General features: G+C 47.4%; 2 protein-coding genes across 3 annotated transcripts; both read left to right on the top strand.

Moving 5' to 3' along the window:
* Nucleotides 1-518: 518 nt before the first annotated feature.
* On the top strand, nt 519-15,496 carry SEC23B (SEC23 homolog B, coat complex II component). Of its 2 annotated transcripts, XM_030944862.1 has the most exons (20): nt 519-615; nt 2,868-3,104; nt 4,099-4,156; nt 4,738-4,824; nt 5,005-5,241; nt 5,617-5,702; nt 6,164-6,308; nt 6,831-6,989; nt 7,666-7,781; nt 8,723-8,846; nt 9,300-9,380; nt 9,697-9,786; nt 10,041-10,147; nt 10,283-10,436; nt 11,787-11,864; nt 12,159-12,320; nt 12,550-12,636; nt 13,694-13,849; nt 14,650-14,715; nt 15,238-15,327. In XM_030944862.1, the coding sequence occupies exons 2-20, from the start codon at nt 2,884-2,886 to the stop codon at nt 15,325-15,327; spliced, it is 2,304 nt and encodes a 767-aa protein (XP_030800722.1). In that variant the 5' UTR covers nt 519-615; nt 2,868-2,883. The 2 variants fall into 2 exon arrangements, with proteins under 2 accessions (XP_030800722.1, XP_030800723.1); XM_030944863.1 differs by lacking the exon at nt 519-615 and having other exon boundaries at nt 2,884-3,104; nt 15,238-15,496.
* A 309-nt stretch (nt 15,497-15,805) lies between these two features.
* Nucleotides 15,806-17,254, top strand: SMIM26 (small integral membrane protein 26). Its single transcript, XM_030945882.1, has 2 exons — nt 15,806-15,950; nt 16,762-17,254. Exons 1-2 carry the CDS (start codon nt 15,827-15,829, stop codon nt 16,941-16,943), a joined length of 306 nt encoding a protein of 101 aa, XP_030801742.1. The 5' UTR covers nt 15,806-15,826; the 3' UTR covers nt 16,944-17,254.
* The last annotated feature ends 634 nt before the right edge of the window (nt 17,255-17,888 follow it).

A 17,888-nucleotide genomic window follows, 5' to 3' on the forward strand; every position in this document is an offset into this window, starting at 1 on the left:
ATTTAGGTGTCCTGGGGCTGCTCGCTGTAAGTCCTTTCTTTAAAAAAGCATCTTACATAGCATAGTTTCTATTTTAACATTTTGTTATAACCTAAAACTATATTTAACACACTACTTAAGAGAATTAATACAGCGTAACTTTCTAACACAACACATATAATATTCATTTCAATATTTGCGAAAAGCCAATCATAAAATACGCATTTTTCCCACCAGGAAGTTCTATGCTCCCTGCTGAACTCGACAGCGCGTTCCCAAGCAGCCGAGCCCCGTGAGGGCAGAGCTGCTGCCCTCATGCCGTGCCAGGACAGCAACGCGGCACCGCATCCAACACTCAGCAGGGACACCCCGTCCGTCGCCCTTCCAAGGCGGAACCTGCCGCTTTTAGCCAAGACGAGCTCCCGGCAGCCGCCGCCCCGCTAAGTTTGGTAAGGGCACGCCTCTCCCCTCCTTCTGAAGGGCGGTGCGGCGTGCCCTCAGCCAAGATGGCGGCGGGGCCTCAGCGGGCGTGCCGCCGCCGCCGCCATGTTGGCGGCGGGCAGCGCGTACGGCTGAGCTGGCCTTGCCGGGCGCGCGGGGCGTGCCGGGAGGGAGCGGAGCGAGCGGCGCGGGCAGGTGGGAGCGGCGGGGCTCCGAGGGGCTGGGAATGGGGATGGGGGGAGGTCTGTGCCCCCTGAGCGACACAGGCGGTGTCAGGCGGTCAGTGACAGCCCCTGTGAGGGGGAAGGGGTCTTCCCCTGTGAGGGGGGCCAGTGGCGTCCGCTGCGGGCAGGTGTGGAGGGGGCGGTCAGCGGTGTCCCCTGAAGGGGTGTGGAGCGTGGTCAGCGGTGTCCCCTGAAGTGGCGTGGAGCGTGGTCAGCGGTGTCCCCTGAAGGGATGTGGAGGGTGGTCAGCGGTGTGGAGGGTGGTCAGCGGTGTCCCCTGAAGGGGTGTGGAGCGTGGTCAGTGGTGTCCCCTGAAGGGATGTGGAGCGTGGTCAGCGGTGTCCCCTGAAGGGATGTGGAGGGTGGTCAGCGGTGTCCCCTGAAGGGATGTGGAGGGTGGTCAGCGGTGTCCCCTGAAGGGGTGTGGAGCGTGGTCAGAGGTGTCCCCTGAAGGGATGTGGAGGGTGGTCAGCGGTGTGGAGGGTGGTCAGTGGTGTCCCCTGAAGGGGTGTGGAGGGGGCGGTTAGCAGTGTCCCCTGAAGGGATGTGGAGGGTGGTCTGCGGTGTGGAGGATGGTCAGCGGTGTCCCCTGAAGGGGTGTGGAGGGGGCGGTTAGCAGTGTCCCCTGAAGGGATGTGGAGGGTGGTCAGTGGTGTCCCACAGAGCAGCAGGGGCTCAGCGCTGTTCGCTTCGGCCGGGCTGGGCATTGGCAGTGTCCCCCGGGGCAGGGCTGGGGTCAGGCGTGTCCCCTGTGGAGGATCAGCAGTGCTTTGCCCTTTGGCCGTGCCGGGGATCAGTGGTCTGGGGTCTCTGGTGTCCCCCATAGCCATACCAAGCACAGCAGCTGGGCCATTACACCTGTCCTGACCCCAAACTAGGGCCACAACCCATGTCAAACCCAGCATGGCAGTCGGGGCTCTGCCTGGGGCAGGGAAGTGATGCTGGGCTGCAGCTGGAGAAACATGGAATAAATCTGCCCTGTGGCTGTGCTGCATGCCTGAGATTGTCAAGTGTTTGTATTGCTGTCCTGATGTGCGGGATCTTTTACAGGCAGACTCAGCTCTGAGTTTCACCTTGACAGATCTGTTTGTGGTGGGGATGTGTTGTGAACCCTTCTGTTTGTCCATCCAGAGACGGGGGTGGAAACATGGGGAATTCTGCCTAAGCTTGATTTACATCCTTAATAGCATAGAAGAAAATGTCAGTGAATTTGGAGTTCCGTAGGAAAATATTACACCAAAACTTCCCCTCCTCTGAGGGGATGTGTTGCTTCTGATTTCTCATGTGTATGGCCCTCCTGAATATTCCACCCGCAGTGAGGACCAGCAGTAAGGTAGTCCTGGAGCATCTACAGCTGTAGGTGAACCTCTGAGTTTCCTTGTCTGAAGCAGGTTGTGGAGCTGCTGCTTTTGGCTCTGTGAGTTGCTGCTAGTGCTGTATGGTGTTTTTGTGGTCTGTATTTGATGAGTAAGTTTTTTGGTAAGCTTGTCCTTGCCTTTCTCAGAGAAATCAAAAGTAGTGATGGCCTGGAAGCTCTTGTTTTGTGCCTTATTTTGAAGAGTTTAGTGAGACAACAGAGAATGACTCTTCTGTTGTGTTGGGGATATTCCTCCTTGATGTTTCTGAAGTCTTCTGGATACTCAGTTGCTTCCTTACAGTGGCACAATGATGCCATGCAGAGTGGGTATTTTTTGATATTTTGTCATGTACTCGCTTCCCTTTGTAAGCAGGTCAGGCTGGCAGCTTGGTGACATTTGTGACTGGTTTGGTGTCAGACTTGGCCTCCTTTTCTCCCTGCAACATTTCAGCTGAAGGCTCCAGGACGTGTTGCAAGTCTGGCCTGTTTTCCTTTACTGACCCAGTCAGGCAGGATTGCCTTGAGGCCAGCATGAGGCTGATTGGATTTTGAGATGTTAAAAGTGAATCATAAGGAAAAAAAACCACCAACCTCTTGCATTCTGACTTTGAGTGTCGGCTTTCCTTGTTTCTTTGTTGGATTTGATGGTGTTTTAATTGGCTGTAATGTTGATGAGAGCACTGGACAGAAGAGATTAATGGAGTCACGTGGTTTAGTTGATAATGGGATTAATGCATTGTGCTGTGTTGGCTGCACACACATTGTCCTGCAGTGCCTTGTGCCCTCACCTGTAGTTATGTGCTGAGCTCCTTTGCAGGCCTGTTGCCCACACCAGTGGCCTGAAGGTGCCTTTTTCTGTCCTTCAGGAGCTTCTGTGGGGCCATGGCGACGTACCTGGAGTTCATCCAGCAGAACGAGGAGCGCGACGGAGTGCGCTTCAGCTGGAACGTGTGGCCCTCCAGCAGGCTGGAGGCCACCAGGATGGTTGTGCCCCTGGCCTGTCTCCTGACCCCGCTGAAGGAGCGCCTGGACCTGCCCCCCGTGCAGTATGAACCAGTGCTTTGCAGCAGGCCCACCTGCAAAGCTGTGCTCAACCCTCTCTGGTAGGAGTTGCTCGCATGGGGATGTTGGAAGGGGCTGGGTAGGACCTAATTTTTGTCTGAGCTTCACTGCTTCCTTATTCCCCTTTTTCTCTGCCCTATGCCTGGCAGCCTCTTTGATTTAGATGTGGTGGGCTTGTTAAAATCCATACATCAACATGCCTGTTACTAGAGCTGGCAAGAGCAGAGGGCAACAGGAGGATCTTTGGGGAGGCTGTTAAGGCAGAGAGTCCTCTTAGCATCCCAGAGAATTTCATGGTGAATGAGGAAACTCATAATAGACAAAGATGGCCATTATACTGATATTATGCTCAGGACTCTGATATTCACTTGTTTTCCTGCTTCCTACACATCCTGCTGCTTGTAGGTCAGTTCCAGTATGAGCATAATGAAGTAATTTTAGAGGAATATCTCAGTCCTAAGATCATATGATGATCATGCATACTTGGAGCATGGTGTTGGGCTGAGAAAAAGCAGGGAATGCCAGTGAGAGGAAGTGAAATGAGATCAAAGTCATGGAATGAGAATGTGGCATCCTGCACTAGCAGGATGTTATACTGGGCTGAGGAGAGTAAACTCTGTGGGACAGGGAACAGCCTGTTTGTTCTGTGTTTGCACAAGATCTGGGTGGATGGCTCATGCTGCTCTGAGACTGGAGCACTTGTGTGCTACAGCTACACAAACAATAAGACATGAGATGAGCCTAAGTGTAAGGAAAGAATTATTAACCCAAGTCTGTGTCTGCCAAGGGTTGAGCTTCAGAGAGCTGTCAGTTGGTCCCTCATGCTGACAAGCCTAAAAATGGCAGGGCTGGATTACCTAATGAACTTGCTGGTAATAGAAACACAGTCTGAGTCCCTGACACACTTGCTGTTCAAGCTGGAGCGTCTGTTTCTTCCTGAGTGCTGTGAACCAGCATGGATTAATGAATTAATTGTGAAGCTTTGCTGTAAAATTGTTCCTGAAGTCACACCAATGCCTCATCTTTCCCTTGCAGCCAGGTTGACTATCGGGCCAAGCTTTGGGCTTGTAACTTCTGTTTTCAGAGAAACCAGGTGAGTTGGAAAAAGCACTTCCACCTTTTCAGTGAACACTTTATTGATGGCCTTCCCTGGACATTAAAGATCAATTCTGCTTCTCTAGATCCCTTCCCTTGGCCTTCTTCTCTTGCTGAACCCAGGCTAGAGTACAGTCTGCTTTATCTGATATACTGTCAGAGATTTCACTGACATGCAGAACATAGTAAGGAGATAAAAATGCTATTTTGTTCCATGTGTCCCAGTGTGTTTTTTGCATCTGATATTTACTATTCCTGCAGATTATGGAATTCATTAGATTTGAGTAGACTTTTGCCATCAGAAACTATGGCTAAAAGAATTTCAACTACTACATTGTTGCTTTTGTAGCCTTACCTTTTATTTACACTGGATTGAGTCCATCCTGCTGGCCACTTGTTGTCTGTGCTTAGGAAAAGCACTGTGGGTTTCTTGTAATGAATTAATCAGGTTGGTGCAGTGGCAGTAAATAAAAAGTTAAATAACCACATCAGCAGCAGGGCAGGCTCTGTGCTGCAGAAGAGAGCCCTACATTTTTGTCCTGCAGCTTCCTTGTCCTAATTTTTTGTTCTCTTTTTCAGTTCCCCCCAGCATATGCTGGTATTTCTGAAGTCAATCAGCCAGCAGAGCTTATGCCTCAGTTTTCAACAATTGAATACATAGTGCAGGTAAATGAACCACAGGCGAGTCTGGAGCTCTCAGAATTGTCTTATTTGTGACAAATGATATATGTGTAAAATATTCTTAGGATAATACAAATAAATACCATGTCTGCAAGGTGCTTAAGAAGGGGCTCATTTTATTCCTTGGCTGGAGGCTTTATAAAATGTCATTTCTTCCCACGTCAGCGAGGTCCGCAGACGCCGTTGATCTTCCTGTATGTTGTGGACACGTGCTTGGAGGAGGAGGATTTGCAGGCCCTGAAGGAGTCCCTGCAGATGTCCCTGAGCCTGCTGCCTCCTGATGCCCTGGTGGGGCTCATCACTTTTGGCCGGATGGTCCAGGTTCACGAGCTGAGCTGTGAAGGGATTTCCAAGAGCTACGTGTTCCGGGGCACCAAGGACCTGACAGCCAAGCAAATCCAGGTGTGCTCTGCCATCCCTGGCTGCTCTGCCATCCCCCAGGCCAGGGGCTTGTACCTCTCAGCTCTGTCAGGCTCTCAAGCACAGGACTCTCTGGGAGAAAGGAGGGCTTGGTGCTCTCAACTGTGAGCCTGTTGCCCTCCCAGTATCTGTCCTGTCTTTTTGCCTTTGTAAATGTCTTGGAAGCTTGTTCAGGATTGAGTTTGTGTATCTCACATAATGGACCCATGATCCATTCCTAATGGCAGTGCAAAGATGAATAATTTTACAGATTTAAGTATATTTAATGCTGCAGTATCAGGGTATATTAAATAATAATACAAGCGATATGTTTAGTGTTTGAATAGTACATCTCTGCCTCCTCTTTACTGTTCTTAGGATATGCTTGGGCTTTCGAGGCCAGCTGTCCCCATGCAACAGGGAAGACCTGTTCAAACTCCAGAGCAGCCTGTTATTTCCAGCAGGTAAGCTTCACCTGCACAGCACACAGCAGGGCAGATGTTTTATGCCCCTTTATACCTGTAGGTCACGTTTCTAACCCTTTTTCCCAGGAGAGGAAAGAAGATTTAAATGGTATTGTCTTGTCACAGTTATTTACCTCCATTGAACACACTTTTCTCTTTCTCAGCTTCTCTTTTTCAGTGGTAGCTCTCATGCCTTTCAGCAAACTCACCTTTTAAATTCTTTCCTGTTCTTTATGTGACTTTACCTTCTTGTCAGTTACTGATGTCTTGCTTTGATCAAAGTTTTTATTTTGCACAGGCTTGTTATCTTGGAAAGTTTGCATGTAAGAAGACAACCTGCTGCATGTCTCTTTACTCCTGATTATTGTCTCAGTGCAATTTATGTGTGCCAGGAACAAAGAGGCAGTTTTTTTTGTCTCCAAACTTAGAAGCAAGAAAACACTGTATTTGAATTTTTGCAGGTTCCTGCAGCCTGTGCATAAGATTGACATGAATTTAACAGATCTGCTTGGAGAGCTGCAGAGGGACCCATGGCCAGTGACCCAGGGAAAGAGACCCTTGCGTTCTACTGGAGTGGCTCTTTCCATTGCAGTTGGCTTATTGGAGGTACTTCTAATGCTGCTGTTTGAGATGCGCAGGCCAAAGTAAGCACATGAGATGAGATTAGTACAGCTGGGTTACAGTGGGGTGCAGAGCTGCAATTTGTCTCTGCTGACATCTGAGCTGTGCTAGCACCAGCTGATGTAGAGTGGGCTGGAAGGTTCCATCTAAATGGTAAAATTTGCAGGTGTTTAAAGGCCTCTGATTCTTGTGTGTGTTGCTACACAAGGGGTGATAGTAAGCACTAGATTTATCTAAGTATTATCTAAGATATAAGTAAAGAGAACAGAAACTGCCTGCTTCCTGTTTTGAAGGCATGAAGCTTGATATGGTTTGTTTAAACTTTATGTGACTGTCAGGAAGTGCATCACTATTTATTGAGGTGGCCTCTAGCAGGGACAGGTCCCTGCTGACATTGCAGGAGCACGTGCACACCCTTCTCTAAAGAAAACATTGTTGCTATTTAATCAGTTTCCATTTTTTGTCCCTCCTCCCCTTCTTTGATATAAGTCTTTGTTTTTATTTCAGGGCACATTTCCAAACACAGGGGCCAGAATTATGCTATTCACAGGTGGGCCACCAACACAGGGGCCAGGCATGGTGGTGGGAGATGAACTGAAAACACCCATCCGTTCCTGGCATGACATTGAGAAGGACAATGCAAGGTTCATGAAGAAGGCCACCAAAGTAGGTACTAGGGCTTGATGGGCGTGTTTAAAAGCTGAAACTGAGTGTTGTGTCAGAACACTATGTGGGTTGCATGGTTGTCCTTGAAGTAATATGAGTCTTTGTGTACACTAAATTATGAGGATGGTTAAGGGAAGGGTAAAAAAGCTTTCTCCTCGTTAGTTCTCCATCATGGTCTTGTGCCTTCTCAGAGAAGAAAGTATTTCAGTGTTGTTTCTTAGCTGATGGTGGGTGGAGAGTTTGTTCATTTGCATCATTGTATCTCCTCCTAGAGAGGAACAAATCTCCCAAGAACTGGTTATTTCCAGAAAGCCTCCTTTGTCTTCTTGGCATATAAAACAACCATTAAAATAGAAAAAATGTCAGATATGAAATGTGCCTGTCAGTGTAGAGAAAGTTAAGAGAACAGGTGTCATCCTGCTACCTTTGGGTTCCCAGCAAGTCATCACAGACTAGATGATCCCTTGTCATTTATGCACTGTTTATATTTGAGACAATAAACTCAGGCTCATCCAAATGCAGTCCTCATCCTAGAAGGGAGCAGTGTGCTGCAGCCAACATCTCTTTAACTACCACAGCACTGGTGGTTGCCCCATGTGTACCTTGTGTTGGCCTGAGGTGGGGAGCAGCAGAAGTTGCACTTTGCAGCCTCCTAACCCCCGGTGTGTGTTCCCAGCACTACGAGACCCTGGCCAACCGCTCTGCGGCCAACGGGCACTGCATCGACATCTACGCCTGTGCCCTGGACCAGACAGGGCTGCTGGAGATGAAGTGCTGTGCAAACCTCACTGGGTATGTTCACAGCAGGGCAGCACACAGCTGGCACCTGCTTTTGAGGGTTTTTCTGGAGGGGGAAAATACTTCAGGAAGCAATTAGGTGTGCTGGCAGGGCAGAAGGGTTTTTATCGTTCTGTTCTAAACTGTGGTTTGAATTTGCCAGGAATTATATGGCAAGCCTCACCTGATCCCAGTCCACATTTCTGGAGTCTCAAAGCAGCATGTGAATTAGCACTGCTGTTAGAAAACTCAATGGTGGGTAGAAGCTTTCCTTGTGTGGGCCAGATTTTCTCTGCTTAACAGCTTGCTTATGCTTTCTCCAGAGATTCTTGACTTCCCTGGGCCCAGTTTTAAGTGACATATATTAAGGGGTAAAGGTCTCTGTCCCATACTGCTAGAAATGGTCTCTGTGAGAAAGGCTGTGTGCTAACCCAGGCCTTTTGGGGACTTGGCATGTCTTACTGCAAGTGCAAGGTGTTTGTAAATAACCCCTCAGTGCTCAGCAAGGAGAAGAGAGACTGTTTGACCCTGTGGATGTGTTACTGAGCTGCATCTGGTCAGGCCTGGGTTTGCCAGGGCACTTAGGGGAAGCCCAGCACCTTCCCTGTGCTGCAGTGGTGTAGCCACCCCATGTGTGATGCGGTGGTTCCAGCCCTGCTCAGGGAAGGCAGCCTGAGCAAAGAGCTTTCCAGGTTTGAAACACAAAGGTTTTGAAGGCAGCTGAAGCAATGGCAAGAAACAGAGTTGAGAAAGGAAACTGACAAAGGTGGAGCACTAACCTGTGTGGCTTTGTAGGAGGCACCCATGAATCTGCACTCCCTGGTATGAATCCTGCCTATGCAAAGGCATGCTCTAAAGCAGTAACTGCATGTGTTTGCATGTGTCAGAGGTTCAGGGGTGTATTCTTGGTGCTTCTAGATCCCAACTGCTTCAGTTCCCTTGTTTTTCTTTCTCAGAGGACACATGGTGATGGGAGACTCCTTCAACACTTCTCTCTTCAAGCAGACCTTCCAGAGGGTATTTAGCAAAGGCTACAATGGGGAATTTCGGATGGCTTTTGGTGCAAATCTGGATGTGAAGGTGAGAGATGAGTTTGATTGCAGTAATGGGGAAATACAAGTGCTGTTGATTAAAAATTCAGTTTAAGTCTCTGGGATGTTTAGGGTATAGGAATGTCTACATGTTAGAGGTCAGATGTAGTGCTTCTTTGGGAGTAGCACTGTACTGGAGGGATATTTATTTGGAAGCTTAATAATTTTGTTGTTGTTGTGTGGGTTTTTTTTGTTTTGTTTATTTGGTTTAGTTTTGTTTCATTTAAAGCAGCCTCTCCTCACTCAACGAGGAGCATTTCATACAGTTTCATCCCTATAAATATGTCTTCATTATTAAAATGTGGTTCTGCAGATTCACTAATTCTAGCAGTGGGTGGTCTGGGAAATACCATCTCATTAAAGCTGAGTGACTAATTTAGACTGTGTGTATTCTGTTTGACTGACTTAATGAAAAAAACTTTTTTTTTTTACCTTGTTCAAGACCTCCAGGGAGCTGAAAATTGCAGGAGCCATTGGACCATGCATATCCCTGAATGCTAAAGGGCCATGTGTGTCTGAAAATGTAAGTTTCTGACATGGAAAAATCTTTAATAAAGAAGTAAATATACAGTGCAAAGTTTCTGTCTAGACCTACAGTTGAACCAGAATGTCAGAGTTTTCCAGGAAGCATCCCTAGGAAATGACAGCCTTTCTTAGATTAAATTCTTGCTTCCTAAGAATTTCTTTTAACTGAATGGCCTTCAGTAACTTCATTCACACCCAAAAGATAAGCAATCTAGAAGACCTGCCATTACTGGTACCTCTGATCAGAATTTAACAAAAGCTTGCCTTTCCTGCTGCTAGAGGAAAATTGTTGCTTTCTTTTTGATTCTGTGCAGGAACTTGGAATTGGAGGGACATCTCAATGGAAAATCTGTAGTCTGGATCCCAGTACAACTCTGGCCATTTACTTTGAAGTGGTAAATCAGGTAAGTCCTGGCTTTTTTTTTCTTTTAATAGTCTTTTTTACTCATCAAACTACTTGTTACAGGTCTAGATAATGCCATGGCACCCCCTGTGTTGCAGGGGGATAGTTGCAAAGCAGCCAAGTGTTCTGTGATGAGGAAATAATTTCAGAACTTTTTTGCATGTGTCTCTTTCTTTTATGTGGTGTGGGGGCTTGTTACAGCTGGGAAGAGTTCTGGAAATCATGTTTTGAAGAGTGCCCTTGTTTCATTTGCAGCACAATGCACCCATCCCTCAGGGAGGCAGAGGGGCAGTGCAGTTTGTCACCCACTATCAACACTCCAGCACCCAGAAGCGCATTCGTGTCACCACCATAGCCAGGAAGTGAGTACCCCCTGCCAGTGCTCTGCCAGAGTGGCAGCAGCTTCAGCTCCAGTTTGTGCTGGGATTCCTGGCTTTTTGCTGCATGCACTGGCACACGTGGATGCATGTGGCATTAACCCTTTGCTCACCCTGCAGCTGGGCAGATGCACAGACTCAGCTCCAGCACATCGAGGCCGCGTTTGACCAGGAGGCAGCTGCTGTGCTGATGGCACGGCTGGGAGTGTACAGGGCTGAGTCTGAGGAGGGACCTGATGTTCTGCGTTGGCTGGACAGGCAGCTCATCAGGCTGGTAAGACCAACATACTGAGCTTGGGGGCATTCTTGATTTCAGTGAAAGTGGAAGAGACAACAGCAATCTTTTTTCAGATTGACTTGCTTTGTTCTTGCATCACAGTCACATAGCTGTAGTGTGGAATAACAGAACCCAGTGTGATCAGCAAATTTAGGATGGGATAGGTGAACATTCCATCATGCCAAAAGGGATTGAATAAGGGATAGTGAAACACAGAATAATGCAGGTGGGATGGTCACTGGTTCAACCCTCCTGCTTAAAGTAGGACTAGCTCTGAAGTTAGAGCAGCTTGCTGCAAGTCTTGTTCAGTTGTGTTTTGAAATCTCCAAGGGTGGGATTTCTTACACTTCTCTGGACAGCCTGTTCCAATGTCTGGTCACAGTCACTGGTTTGTGGTTTTTATTTCCCTCTTCCCTGCCTCTATCTCTCAATCACAATTTCCATTTCTCCAGTTACCAGTCACGTAGACAGAAAGTTGACTCCCTGATCTCACTCTTCACCAGGCTGAACAAACCCAGCCTCTTCAGCTTAATTTTCTTCATAAGATGCTCCAACCCCTGACTAACTTGGTGGCCTTTGCTAGACCAGTTTGTTTGTATATGCTAGACCATACCTATGTGTGTCTTGCACTGGAGAGCCCACAGCTGGACACAGCATTCAGGTGTGGGCAAGTTCAGGATAGTAATCTGAATTAATTCTGCAACCTCCTACTGTCTCTTGCTTTGAATTTCACAAGCCCAAATTGCCTAAATCAGTGCTGGTCTTGTCCAAACACCCATGTGGGGTTGGTACTAATGCAATATGGCACATCAGACCCTAAAAAAACAGGGCCAGTCAAATAGAGATTGGAGCACAAGCACAAACAGGGGCAAACTGTTTGCTGCAATGACTGTGGGATCATTTAGAGTTTAATTTCTAAAACCACTGATACTTAATTTCAGTGAAATGGTGAAATACTTATCTGCTGTTCTGCAAGAAATGTTCCATAGTGTACAGAACAGTTCAGGTGTAATAGCAGTGAATTAATGGAAAAAAAAATGGGTAGTGCTGTAGAGGCACCATTTCTTTTATTCTTGGATAAATTCAAATCTAGACTTCATGAATATATATATATATCAAAATAGATTAAATCTTCATTCTCATTTCAGTAAGACAGAAAAATCACTGACTTAAAGAAAAATAGCCTGTAAATACTGTAGTACTTGTTCTTGTCAGGTTCATGCCTTGATTGTTTAAAAATTAGCAGAAGAACACCCTGTAGAAAAAGAGATGTAAATTCTATTAAAGAAAAAGTAAAAAATACTAAAAAGAGAGAGATAACCAAACTACCCATTTTGCTTCCAACAGTGTCAGAAATTTGGACAATACAACAAAGATGATCCCAACTCCTTTAGGCTGTCAGAATCATTTTCTTTGTATCCTCAGGTAAGAATGTCACTTCCCACAGCCGTGGGAAAAGTGTGCAGGGGTGATTGGGAATGATGATGAAACATCTGGCACTATTTATCAGATTCAGGAGGGGAGGAACGGGTACTTTTTTAATATAGTGGACTGGTCCTGTAATTCAGCACTGCAACAGACCAATAAGAGAAGTCTGAGGAGTTATTAAGGGGCAGACTTTTCCATGAAGAATTTGCTGTTCAAATATACTGGAATTGGGTCCACATGATTTGGCAACTTTGGCTGACATTTCTTGTCTCACTTCTCTTTCTGGTGCAGTTCATCTTCCACCTGCGCCGCTCCCCATTCCTGCAGGTCTTCAATAACAGCCCGGATGAATCTTCCTATTATCGGCACCACTTTGCCAGGCAGGACCTGACCCAGTCCCTCATTATGATCCAGCCCATCCTTTATGCCTATTCTTTCCATGGGCCTCCTGAGGTGAGTCCGTGTTTTCCAGGAAGAGGTCAATCAACTCAAAATAATGAGTGTTCAGTTGAAGTAACACTATTTCAGCCAAAAGGCCCCTGTAGATTAAAAAAAAGTTAATGGACAAGATATTTTTATTCAAGATCATACCAAATTACACTGATGGGCATAGAAATTGCTCTCTGGCATCCTGAGATCTGAGAGCTTAGGGGTGCCTGACTTTGTTCTTTATTTTCCCCAGCCAGTGCTTTTGGACAGCAGCAGTATTCTTCCTGACAGAATCCTACTGATGGATACTTTCTTCCAGATAGTTATCTACCTTGGTGAGGTATGGTGCAACACATTCTCTTTGACTTTTTGTGCTCCTTCCCTCCTGCCATGCATGCAGACAGCTTTGCTGCTAGTATGAAATATTAAGAAACTAACTTCTTGCAAAGCCCACACAGCATCATGACCGTGTCGTACATGCTGCTTGTTGGAATGCAATTCCCACCACTGTCAGAGTAAAAGTAATACTGGAACCACTAAGGATGTGTTCTGCACCAAGCAGCAGTATAGGAATGTGCTCTCTGTTGATGGAGTGACAAAACTGTCTTTTGTCTCCTTAAAAAGGAAAAAAGCCTAGAAGTTTCTTTCCTCAATTAGGTAAAAAGACACCTCATAGGACTTGGGGGACTTCACCTCAAACTTAAGGATAGCCAATTGGACAGGAGCCAAAAGTCCCACCTAAGCAATTTACTAGAAGAAGACAACAAAGGAACCAATCACTTTTGTGAGGTGTTTTACCAGGAGCAAGAGCCTCTTGCCTCTGGCTCAGTTTTTTTCTGTGAAGAGTTTTGCTATTTTGCCTTTTATAAATCTTTTCTATTTCCAACACTACCACAGAAGCCATCCTGCTGATTTTATGCCTTCTAAGGTAGCTGAGCTATCTCGGGTGTGATATAAATCTCCAAGAATTTATGAGACCTAGCTTCGTGTGTTAGCTTGGCCACGAAGGTGGTCCCTTACCATACCTGGAAAAGGCCAGAGAAACTGGAAATGAAGCAAGGCAGAGTTACAAGATGATACATACTTTAACAGAGTTGCAAGTATTTTCAGAGGAGTGACAGACTTTTGCTTGCAGGGTTTTCGTTCTTAAGTACTGTGGCTCTTCAAGAAATCAGGCAGTTTTCCAGTTTTAAATACTGGATGTTTTTGAAATCTGCTGCTATATTCCTTCTCTCATGACTGAAGGAAGTGCTTAGTTACTGTCCCTTTCTAAAAATCTTCTGGAGTTACCTTAAGGAGTTTCTATCTTCTGTTGCAGAGCACATGTAGCAGGGTAAAAAGGGGAGGCTTGTAGACATCTGTGCTCCATTTTCATTTCCTCCCTGTCCCATCAATAGACTATTGCCCAGTGGCAGAAAGCTGGATACCAAGACATGCCTGAATATGAAAACTTTAAGCATCTCCTGCAAGCCCCACTGGATGATGCCCAGGAAATCCTGCAGACTAGATTCCCAATGCCACGTTACATCCACACTGAGCACGGGGGCAGTCAGGTAAGGAACTTTCTGGAGGAGCTCTTTCTGTTGTTGCCTAGAGCAAATGGCTGATTCTGCTTTTCTGAAAGGATGGTTCTGGTAGTCAAACACAGTTTAGCTCTTCAAAGTACAGAACTTGCATATTTTCTTATCAGCTTTTACTACAATTCTGTCTTTTAATAGGCTGATCACTTGCAGGATATGGTTATGAAATATGAGGGTGGAAAAAAATGGAAAAGCCAACTTAAACATGTTTTTATTCCCCAGTAAAAAGGTGGGAAAGAAATGATTTGGCTCTGTATCTACAGTTAGCTTGCTAGGACAGTAATGCTGAATGATTGACCGTCTCTATCTTCACTCTCAGACACTGAATGAGGATATAAAATTGTTCTTATTTTCACTCTCCCTGGAATTGCAAGTGTGCTGTACTTGTTTGTAGCAGTGAAGGGGCAGGAACTGATACTCCAAACCAAAGATTTGGTGTTGGTTTTTGGTGTGACCCTTTTACACTGGTCTTGCACTGAGCCCTTTTCGGAAGAGCAGATGTGGCATGGGGGAGAAGAGCAGTGCTGGTGTTTCCTGTGCAATGGAATCAGAGCAGCCAGGCGAGCACAGCCTGCTGGAGCAGGGCACTCAGTGCCCCTGGGAGACAAGCTCTCTGTGGAGCAGGGATTTCTGGGCTTGAAACCTGCTTAAGTTAAATTAGTACCTTGCAAAAGCAGAGGAACATTGCTGCTCATGCATCTAGAGTGAGATGAAGCCTGAGGGAGCAGACAGGGCTCTCATTTTACCAAACTCCTCCTCTTTTGTCTTTATAGGCCCGGTTCCTCCTGTCTAAAGTGAATCCTTCTCAGACCCACAATAACCTCTATGCCTGGGGCCAGGTAAGCGATGGGGGAGCTACTCATGTTTGGGAATGCTGTAAAATACACGTGGACACGTTTGTGTGTGCAGTGGCCATCCTGTCTCACCAAGTGGCCACAAACAGCATTGCATTTGTCTTTGGTTCCTTATCATGGTAGCACTGGGTGATCAGAATGGAGTTTTCAAGCCTGGATGTCATGCATTTTCAGTATTCTGGAAAAAGCAACTAGCATATGGATACATGTAAATCTGATTTAGCTGAGAATACTAGACTTTTTTATCCTCTTTGTTTATCTTGTTTGTGTAGAGCTTTGGGCAGCAAAATTCCCAGTGCTTTAGGAAGAAGAGACTTCCCTGCAGCAGTCAGATTGTAGGAGAGGGTAATATCAGTGCTGTTGCCAAAGAGTAGCATTTGGCTTTTGCAGGAGAAAAAGGTTTTAGCAGGCAGTTAGGTCAGAGTGCTGACATTTGATTTGCTTTCAGTTCATCCCCTCTGTTAGCCACAGTATTTTAGGCTCGTTATTTCTTTGTTTTTTCTGCAGGAATCAGGTGCTCCAATCCTGACAGATGATGTGAGTCTCCAGGTGTTCATGGACCACCTGAAAAAGCTGGCAGTTTCTAGTGCATCGTGACTGAGCAGACTGAGCAGCAGGAGCAGACGATTTACATGGATCATGTTGATGACAGAAGTGGACCAATTCATTTACATTTCCTTTCCTCTCTTTTAAACTAAGGATTTTAACTGTTACACGAAATAAACATTCAGGGAGAGTTTTTTACTTCTCCCTTCTAATTTATTTGTATTGCCGTTTGTCTATATTCTGTTCACTCTGCGTTTTCCACACATCGTAATTAGAGTTGAAAGGTGTTTTAGCCAACAGAGATTTTGACAGCCTTTAGCCTAACTTTCAAGAGTTCTCTTTCAAGAGTTCTTAAGAGGTCTCCTAGCAAGCGGGGGGCTGTATTAATGAAAACCAAAACGGGGTAGGAGCGCTGCTCCTTAGTGTTGTCCCCAAATCCCGCTGTCGGTGCCATGGGCGGCTCTTGCCTCCTTTTGCCCCGCCCCTCTCGCGCGTGCCCCGCCCCCCGGCGCGTGCCCCTTTTGGGGGCGGGGCTTCCGCGCGGGCGGCCATGAAGCCGGCGCGCGCCGCCGTGTGGAACGCCAGGGCCGCGCTGGTCTATTCGCTGGGCGCCTGGACCACGCTGGGCGCCCTCATCTACTACGGCCGCCTGGAGAAAGGCAGCACCGGCACCGGTACCGGCAGCGGGGCCTGCGGTCACCTCCGGGAGCTGGGGAGGTTTCGCTGAGGGAGAGCCCGCTCGGCGCGCGTCGTGTCCGGGGCGGGGCTTGCTCGGGGGGCGGGGCTTGCGTGAGGGAGAGCTGGAGAGCTGGGCCGCGGGCGGCTCCTGGGCTCTCATGGCTGTCAGGGGCACGGCCGGGATCCCCTCAGTCCCGCTCCCACCGCTTCCCGGCCGGGGAAAGTAACGCTGCGTGTTGCCCGCCCGCCCCTCGGGGCACTTCGGGCTGTGCGGCTGCCGGCTGAGTGAGCCGGGTGTCCGCCCGGCCCGCCCCCGGCTGTCCCTCCTGAGGGTAGATAAATCCCGTGTTGATGGGAGAAGCTCATGTTTTATGTCAAGTCACGGGAACGGGCACTAGGCTCTTCCCAACGTGGTGCTTTTATTTGCGCTGTGGGAATGGTTCGAAGCTGTGCTGCCGGAGGGTTAGGCTGGACATTAGGAAGTGTTTCTTTACTGAGAGGTGATCAGACAGTGGAATTAATAGGTGTTTGCACTGGGCTGCTTGGGCTAGTTTTGATGTGGATAGCTTGGGAAACCTGTTGTTACTGCTACTGTAGTACTGATAATTGTCCAGTACCAGTGCAGGTATCTGATCTACCCCATTAAATCAGTTTTTCTGGCTATGGTTAAGAGGTCTTTGCTATCTGAGCCTCAGAATGGAAGGAAAAGCAAAAAGAATACTGAATGCCCATGATAAAGGGATAAAACATTTTTATTGTTGTGCTCTTTTTTGTCTTCCCTCCCTTACCATCCTTTCTATTCCTTAGAGAATGAAAATGATCCTGAGGCAAAACAACCCCGCAAGGAAGTACACACTAAGGAATATCCTTTTGGATTGACAGTGAGAACAGAAATAACATACAAAGAGGTTCAGCCTCCTCTTACTCGGCTGCTCAGGCGTGTGGTGTCATTCTTTGTTCCTGATGACGGCCCTCCTTCTGAGAAGTGAGCTGTTCAGAAGCTCAGAACGTTGTGCTGGACCTGTGAGAACATCATCCCAGTGCCTGGCACCAGACCACTGCTGGAAAACAGTCCCTTGCATTGCTGGAACAGCAGCTCTGCCCCGCTGGTGTGAAGGTGCTTTCCCAGCAGGACAAGCCCAGGTGATGCAGGCTGTACCTGGGATGGCTCCTCAGCTGGGCAGCTCTGAAATGGATACTTCAGGAACCATGAGTAAATGGGAGGGAATATAGTTTAATGTCTTGGTTACCGGAGTTCTTAATGTTCCTTCAAATAAAAGCTCAGAGAGATGAGTTACAAGTGTGGAAGTGTTTCTGTAAGCTATTTTCCCTAGTCCTCATGGACATCACCTTCCCCGTTTCTACTGGGGCTCTCCCTACAACCCTTTTAGAACACATCTTGCCCTGCCCAGAAGGGGATCTGAGGTTTTCCATCTTGCTCTTTGGAAAGCTGTCTCCATCTCTGCCTGCACACCTCAGCTTCCAGATCCTTCCAATTGCTGAAGGGGGCCCTGCAGGGATGCTGCAGGGAGAGGGAGTCTTCATCAGGAACTGTGCTGATACAACAAGGGGGACTTGGTACAAATAAAAGGAGGGCATAGGAAAAGGTTTGATATTAGGATGAAATCCTTGACTGTGAGAGTGGTGAGGCACTGGAACAGGCTGCCTGGAGAGGGTGTGGATTCCCCAGCTGTGGAAGTGCTCCAGGCCAGGTTTTGGATAACCTTGAGCAACCTGGCCTGGTGCAAAGTGTCCCTGCCCTTCCAGCCCACAGCTTTGATTCTATAGGAGCTTTTACAACCCAAGCCCCACTCAGCCCGTGCACCTACGGCCCCGCCTTTCCACATGGGCTTCTCAGCTCCTTACAGCCACCACCTCCTTTTCCCGGGCACTCTGCTGTGTCCCTATAGCTGTTCCTATAGCGAATGCCAATC

The sequence above is a fragment of the Camarhynchus parvulus genome, chromosome 3 (assembly GCF_901933205.1).
Source record: "Camarhynchus parvulus chromosome 3, STF_HiC, whole genome shotgun sequence".
In the NCBI taxonomy this organism is placed as follows: Eukaryota; Metazoa; Chordata; class Aves; order Passeriformes; family Thraupidae; genus Camarhynchus; species Camarhynchus parvulus.

Bases quoted from the DNA above. Each gene is read 5' to 3' on its own strand.
- SMIM26 (XM_030945882.1), top strand. From the start codon at position 15,827: ATGAAGCCGGCGCGCGCCGCCGTGTGGAACGCCAGGGCCGCGCTGGTC. The intron at 15,951-16,761 runs GTACCGGCAGCG...TCTATTCCTTAG, and splicing joins GAAAGGCAGCACCGGCACCG to AGAATGAAAATGATCCTGAG.
- SEC23B (XM_030944862.1), top strand. From the start codon at position 2,884: ATGGCGACGTACCTGGAGTTCATCCAGCAGAACGAGGAGCGCGACGGA. The intron at 3,105-4,098 runs GTAGGAGTTGCT...TTTCCCTTGCAG, and splicing joins GCTGTGCTCAACCCTCTCTG to CCAGGTTGACTATCGGGCCA. The intron at 10,148-10,282 runs GTGAGTACCCCC...CTCACCCTGCAG, and splicing joins GTCACCACCATAGCCAGGAA to CTGGGCAGATGCACAGACTC.